At 29.9% G+C, this 8,334-nt stretch overlaps 1 protein-coding gene across 1 annotated transcript; it reads left to right on the forward strand.

Annotated features, from left to right (window-relative positions):
- The first annotated feature begins 2,400 nt into the window (after positions 1-2,400).
- On the forward strand, positions 2,401-5,795 carry LOC108325124 (WAT1-related protein At1g25270). Its single transcript, XM_017558146.2, has 7 exons — positions 2,401-2,642; positions 2,748-2,810; positions 2,995-3,111; positions 4,371-4,623; positions 4,700-4,858; positions 4,949-5,100; positions 5,338-5,795. The coding sequence occupies exons 1-7, from the start codon at positions 2,458-2,460 to the stop codon at positions 5,558-5,560; spliced, it is 1,152 nt and encodes a 383-aa protein (XP_017413635.1). The 5' UTR covers positions 2,401-2,457; the 3' UTR covers positions 5,561-5,795.
- The last annotated feature ends 2,539 nt before the right edge of the window (positions 5,796-8,334 follow it).

Consider the following 8,334-nt stretch of genomic DNA (forward strand, 5'->3'; position numbering starts at 1 on the left):
AACTTAATTCACATCAGTTCAAAGTAAAAAACTTGTGGCAGTGGTTTATTCATTTTAGTTTCTAGACCATTTCTCATATAATTTCTTTATTTTTAGTTGAGATGATTTTTATTATTTTTCTTTTTGCTATTTTATTCACTGTAATATCACTCAGATGCTTCACAGCTAGTCATATATACTATTCACACCATCTACATGTGGGCAGAATTTCACATTTCTCTTTCTAGTTTTGATTATACTAATTTCCAATATATGATATTTTACATCTTTTTTGAAAATTAGTTTAGGCCCAAATCAAATATATACCTATTGTTATTTTCATTGCTAACCCCTTCACGCTTAAATAACTTTTTTTGTAGATAATGAAATCCCTTTTCAAGCTATTAATTAAGAATGAAACCAATTTGTGTCAATTACCTGTACGTTTTCTTTCTAATACTTAAAAAAAATGGCTTTTTAACATATGTACACATTATGGTTTCTTATAGCACATTTATATAAGATACACTTAAAAATAAAATTATTTAAATATGTACTAACTTTTATAATTAATTTTTATATATTTTAAATATTTATATCCCTTACCTTTAAAACATATATATATATATATATATATATATATATATATATATATATATATTGTAATAAAGTCTACAGAATAACTTATAAATATATTAAAAAAAGACAACATGTAAAATTTTATTAAACATATAAACTTAATATGTAGATAGGACAAACACTTATTTTATTATAATCTCATAGAGCTTATTTCCATAAACATTTTTGTAAACACTTTTAACACAAACAAAAATAAAAATAAATTTGTCTTTCAGTTACAATTTACTTATCACATGTTAATTAAATTTTATACAAGCTAATATGACAGAGCTTTTATAAATTAGATTATACATAAACTATTTTTAGTTGATTTTTTTTCTAAAAGTATTTATGAAGAAATTAATATATAATCATATAGTTTTGTCAATAATCTTGAATTTTAAACAAGTAGTTGAGCTAAGTGTTTAGAGGAAAAGAAAAATTCAGTGTCTTTATTGTTAACTAGAAAGTTGTGTTCCTAGTCCAAAAGATACTAAAAAAAAGTTAATAAATTGGTTTGAACATGGTTACCAAAGTAGTTATTATACATTGCTCCTACTGAATTTTCGCAATATTTTCTTTTCCTCTTTTCCTCTTTATCTTTTTTCTTTTTTCCTTTTTTTTTGCTAAAATCCATATCTATCCTGATCAAAGAGAAAAGGCGTGGAGCACGATTAACGGCTAAAATTAGCGCCGCCTTAGGTTTAGGTCAAGTCTTCAAAGCAATATTTGTTTTCATATAAAATATTTTTATACAAATTATTTTACAAATGTAAAGTCTCAATATTTATATTAAATATTACTTTAATAAAAGAATATTCCATTAGAGACTTATTTTCAAATCATTAATATAACTTTTTCGTTAGTCTATTTAAAGTGAAAGTTGATATAGACTTTAATATATTTTCAATCTCTCAAATAGAAATAAGATTTCTTATTTACTTCCAACTTTAAAATGTTTATGTAAAAAAAATGTTTCAATATTTATTTTAGTTTATGTATAATGAATTATAAATTATTTATATCGCAATCTATTTTGATTTTACATTTTACCGTCAAATATATGAGATCCTTTTTTTTTTTAGTTTTTCTTTTGATGATTTTAGGCCGAAAGCTTTTGGAGGAAACAAAAGTAAAAGATACTTTTTTTTATCAAATTACATGAATTAAAAATATTAATTTTTTTTAAAAAAATAAGACTATACTAAATTAGAAAGAATAAAAATATCTTAAAAACATCTGTAAATTATATAAAAGATTTTTCTCATTTTCACATTTTTACATTCTCAACTGTTACTTTCATTTACAAATTTGCATGTTCCTTCGCTTTTAAGAAAATGTCATTTTTTTCCCTAGTTTCTGCTTGTCTGGTATATATTTAGTTTCTCTTACTTTCCAATTTTAATTGTATCATGAACAATTCTTTATTAATTGTTTTATTTCCAGTGGGTGCTAATAATTTCAAAATTAAATATTAGAATTATTAACTGTAACGTTAAGCTTAAAATTTGACATGTCCAACAGTAATAATGTTAAGTTCAATTACAGATATTATATTCGTTACCTTCAAATATGTACTTAGTCATTAAATTGGTTCCTGAATAAGCTTTTGTTCTGACATATAGACTGATTAATTTAATTATATATATAAAAAAAAGCAACTTAATTTATTCATGATTTCTTTTATTGATTGACTGGTTATACATGAAGTAGTTTGACTATTCACTAAGTGCTGTTGATTGTCTACATAGACATATATATAAATGCACTACTTGGGGAAGATTAGAACACTCATGTCTTAATATTTTTCTCTATTTTCTTCTTGAATCTGAAAGAAACTTGATTTGAGGTTGTGTAAAGATGAAGAACCTAGTGCAAGACTTAAAGCCTGTGGTGCTGATGGTATTGGTTCAAATAACATATTCTTCTGTTAATGTGCTGTATAAGCTGGCCATAAATGATGGAATGAGCATTAGGGTAGTCACTGCCTACCGTCTTATTTTTGCAGTAGTTTTCACTTTTTCTCTTGCTCTTATTTTCGAAAGGTTCGTTCTCAACCCTCATACTTCTTTTCTTCTTTTTAACCACTTCAATTACAAGAACAACATCATTCCATTTTCTTACTTTCTTTTCTCACATTTTTAAAACAGAAAGAGCAGACCAAAGTTGACATGGAGGGTGCTTTTCATGTCATTTTTTAGTGGCTTATTTGGGTATGTATGTATATATATGTATCTATATGTATGCATGTATGTATATGGCTCATTTAAACTTTCTGTTCACACCCCTTTGCTTTACATTTTTTTAGACATGCATGTATATTGCTAAATTGCATAGTAATATAAAGAGAATATCCATATATTTATGTGTTTGTGATTGTGAAACAAATATACACAGTGCAAGTTTATTGCATAATCTATTCCTGGAGGCCTTGGATTTGGTGTCTGCAACATTCGCTACAGCAATTTATAATCTTGTTCCTGCAGTCACTTTTATTTTGGCAATCTCGTGCGGGTACGTAATCACCAGTTATAACCATCATATGTTTTTTTTTTCTATATTTATTTGAATGTGTTATCAGTAATAGAAGAATTTATAGACCATGTATTAAGGGAGAGAGACAGTGGATAGCATATATATATTCTATGGCATCATTGCAAAAATTGCAATCCGAATACATGATGAGTTTGGTGACTTAAATCTGGTTCACTAACTCCAAAAGTGTTTTTACGTGACTTCTAATAATTGATAAACCTTTATTTTTTAGTTCCAGTGGAGGACGCACATAACTTGTATATAAACTTCTTGAGTGTCAACTTCAAACACACGACGTCGTAGTAATTCAAAGTTTACTTATATCTTTATTTACACCTATACTAACAACCATATATATATATATATATATATATGGAATAAAATCACAGACCTGTGTCATACACACACCATGAACTGAATATAAAAAACTAAGAGGATCGTCAATTAACATAAACTACTTATTTCATTCTTATTGATGTCCTTTTCACTTTTAGTTCATAACTATTGGATAAAGTTAAATATAGTTTTACCCAATTTTTCTCTTTACAAGAAAAAGTAAATTTATTCAGTCAAAGATAATCATAAAAAATATGTTAGTATAGGTGAAAATTACAGAAAATGTACCGATAATAAAAGGTCCATTGATCAAATATTTGTTTATAAATTTTCCTGATGAATTTAAAAAAAAAAATATTACTAACCGATTTACATATTTTATGATCAAAGCCTAAAACAAAAATTTTACCGTTCATTTTATCAGTGAAATTTATTAACAAAAATATATTTTTTCTAATAAATATTATAAATTATAAATAAATTTTAATAAAATATATATTGACAAATATTTTTTATTAATAATAATTTTATTTATTTATATATATAGATTTTATTAATGAATCCATTATCAATTAAATAATTTGTCAATAATTAAAATTTTAAAATCCATCTTATCAAAATATTTTAATTTATCAATGAATTTTCTTTAATTGGAAAGGTTTATGCACCGTTAAAAGGTGTATATGTTTAGAGTTCACCGTTGAGAAAATGCTCACTATGTTAATTACATTACTTATGTTTGATGGATGTGTGTGGGATTGAATTTTACAATTAATTTTTTTAGAGGAAATAAATTCGAAGTAAAGAAAATTATAAAGAGAAACTAAGTAACTTAATCTAGTATAGATTTAACATTGTTGAGCTTGCTTTGTTGGATTATTTTTTTTTTTGAATTTTGGTAGCATGGAAAAGTTGAATATGAGAAGCACAGCAGGGAAGGCCAAGGTGGTGGGAACGATTATAGGAATTGGAGGGTCAATGTTTCTGACATTTTTCAAAGGGCAAGAAATTGATGTTAAGAGTTTCCACACTGATCTTCTGCATAAAAATAACCATGTTTTAACTCTGCATAATACTGATTCTAGCCATAGATTTCTGGGTGCTTTGTGTGGTTTTGGAAGCTGCTTCAGTTTTGCATTATGGCTCATCATTCAGGTACATATATAATCTTCCTATTTTTCCATATATATTTGAGAATTGTGGAGTTTAATTTCATATTTTGTTGGAACAGTCTAAGATAAACAAAGAATACCCCAGTCATCACTCAAGTACTGCGTTGATGTCCTTAATGGCTGCAATACAAGCCACAGCCTTTGCCCTTTATGTTGAAAAGGACTGGAACCAGTGGAAGTTGTCTTCTAGAATTAGGATTCTAACTGTGGTTTATACGGTAACATCTTATGCTATATGGCACTAGATTTTCGGACAACGAACTAGATAAGAACAATGATTACTATTTTTGAATGAAAATGTTTTGTAGGGAATCGTGGCCTCTGGATTAGTGGTAATCGCCATTGCATGGTGTGTAAAAATGAGAGGTCCGATGTTTGTATCTGTTTTCAACCCTCTGATGCTCGTGCTTGTGGCTGTGGCTGATTGCTTGATGTTAGGTGAAAACTTATATGTAGGAAGGTACAAGTCAAGCTCTTGTTCAATTAAATTTCTTATCTACCACAAAGTAAATAATGCGTTCAACTTTTACAAAATATGCAGATAGAGAAAAGTGTTGTTTATCCCTTCATTCTTTTGACTGATTCACATTATCCTTTGTTTCTTTCATAGTTTATCCATGGTTGCATTAAAAAGCTTTTCTTTAAAAGTTCATGTAAGACTAATGAATGACATGAACTTTTTTGTGCATAATGTTAGTGTGATTGGAGGCGTGCTGATTGTATGTGGCTTGTACATGTTTCTATGGGGTAAAAGCAAAGAAGTGAAAAAGGTGAATAAGACAGTCTCGTCAGAAATCACCCAGAAACATGAAGCAACCGAAGTAGTTGTCATGTCCACCACAACAAATAATGAGAATAGTGACTGCATTACCAGTACCAAACCCAATTGCAAAAGTAACATAGTTGTCAATGTTTCTTGATTATTCATGGAAAATGGACACAATCACACGACATTGAAAATTACCAGACAGAGTTCCAACTTAAAGCTCTTCCTTTACTCGTCATGTATGCTGACAATAATATATGTGTGTATTTCTAAGTGATTGTTCACTTTGAATATTAATTATCACAACTCATGCATAAAGTCAATTGCTAAAGTTTTCCACAAATTTAATGTTTAAAAGCACCTTGACATTAGAGTTTCAATTAACTCACTAATTAATTTTGTAGTTTATATCCGTCTCAATAAATCTTTCAAATTTTCTTATATGATCCTTCTTTTAAAATATATATATATATAGATTACACGTATGTATATGTATGTATCTTTCTCATATTTTTCATCCATACTCATTTCTTTCATCTATGTCTTGACCAAACACATAAAAGACAAACACAATCACTTTCATAAAAAGAATGTACTTAGAATCAAAGACTTAAAGTTGTTAAAAAGAGCATTAGTAGGAAAATGGAAGTTATCGTGAAGAAAAAAACAAATTCATATAGTCATGGAAAATCTTAAAGAGAGAGAATGAGTTGATTAATGGTGCTGGAGGACACTAGGAAAACAACTAGAGAAAGACAAAGGAGAAGTTGGTTTAATGAAAGGATAAAGCTTAATTAATTATTTGATATCTATATTAAGTCTATCATTAATTTTTGTTTCTATATTATTTTATACAATTGAGTCTTTATTAGTTTTAAATAGAGTCAATTTTTTTATATAATATCGAATAATAGCATAGCAAAACCAGTCAAACAGGTGAATATTTGTTTGCTGAGGTGGAAATTTGTTTCTTTCCTAGAGGGTTTGGGTTGTGGATTCAGTGACCCAAATTCATACTCAGTGCTTGCACAAAATTTTCCGAGGGTTATTTCCTCCACCACCACGTCATGCTTTTTACACCTCCTCATTTTTTTTTACCCTTTAGTAATATTTAATTTTTGTTTTTATTGTTTTACCCAACACCCAATACTTTCATTAATGGTCCTATATCACTGTGCCAATACACCTCCCCAACAGTCCACTGCTTCAGCTTGAATGAAATTCCTCTTAATCTTCTTCTCCCTTTAACTTTTGTTTGTTAGAAAGTGTAGTGGTGTAGTGTGAGGTTACTGTGGTGTGTTTGGTTGGAGATAACATTGGTTCGTTGTGGTGCAAGAAGGTGGTCCAGTGAGTGATTAGAGGAAGTGGCGATGGAAGAAGAAGAAGATGCAGTGGTGAGAGAGCTTCGTCTAGTGGTGGTGGTTGAAGATGGCCTGCCAACTTCACAGGTTTTTTATTAAATGGATGTGGGTATGCGCTGGAGTATTAAACGGATGTCAACATCCGTTAGAACGGATGTGCCACGTCCGTTGAAGGCTTGTTTTATTATAAGTCTAATATTCATATAATGAAATTATCAAAACTAGCTCATATGAACCTTGATGGTCTCGCTAGTTTTTAGTGGTTGAGGAAGAATGATTATTTTTCAAATAAGTAAAAGACAAAAGCAAGAACAACATAATAATGATTAGAAAATGGGAGGGAAACTTACGGGTGGCCGTTTAGGAGGTGGCGGTGGGCATGTTAGCCGTGGTCGTTGTGACGGTGGCTCCGACGGTGGAGCGCTGGATTCATCTGGGTCTTCGGGATAACCAGCCATTTTCTTGGATCCTAAGTGTTAAAAAAGTAATAGATAACATAGTTTCTTGTTGCATCATTTATCCAAATTCATTCAGTTTACAAGAACACCCTTTCAGTGATCACACACAAACAAAATTAAAAGAACAGTGAACTAATGAATAAAGGCAAAAAAGGTTGATGAATATCGGAAATAGATAACTATGAAAAGAAGCAAATGGCGCGCAACGAAATCAAAGATAGTAAGAAAGAAGAAGCTTAGACGTAGACGGGAGGAGTTGAACTGTATTTAAAGATGAACAAACAAATCAAGAATGAAAGTGCTTCAGTTAAGCTCTTGGACGCACCACTGCACCAGGAACACACAACCAAGACACGAAATGGAGAAGAAAAAATTAAAAAGTGAAACCGGATGTGAAGAATGGGTTGGGAAAAACGAATATGGAGAAAAAGAGAGAAAGTCAGAGTTTGGGGGGTGTGAGGCTGCGTAGCCATGAGAGTGAAAATGAGAGGTAGAAATTAGGGTTTTCATAAAAAAAAAAGTAAAAAAGTAAAAGGTAAAAATAAAAAGGGTAGTTTTGTAATTAAATTTTTTTGGAGAGGTGCAGGGAGCACTTGGGGTGGTGGAGGGAGAACTTTCGAATTTTCCACTTGTAATTGGGCCTCCAGGTCCATGTTGCCACTCTCAAAACAACCCATTTCGATTCCAACTTACACCAATATGCTTAAACATTTTAACTAAACACGAGGCAGTGACGTTGTGTCGTGGAACTAACAAATGAGTCTGAAATTAAGCCACTTGTTCTTGATTTGTAAGGTTGTGTGGTATATGTATTACAAGTGGTTAGGGGTGTGCACCGCACATCACAATGTACATATCAAAGAAACATTTTCCAACAATTTAGGATATCAGATTGGAACAACAAGAAGATAAATGAATATGCATGTTAACGGTAGTTGTATATGGTATATATGGAAACAAAGGAGTTAGAACATACATAAAAGACGTGTTTACATTAGTTTAGGTAAAAGTATGAGTTTGGATAACAAACAAATTCCCAAGAGTCATATTCCAATTTGTGCTTTGAATAATATTAGTATTCTGACCTTAGCACGAGTTTACACTAGTGT

This window comes from Vigna angularis, chromosome 1, assembly GCF_016808095.1.
Source record: "Vigna angularis cultivar LongXiaoDou No.4 chromosome 1, ASM1680809v1, whole genome shotgun sequence".
NCBI lineage: Eukaryota > Viridiplantae > Streptophyta > Magnoliopsida > Fabales > Fabaceae > Vigna > Vigna angularis.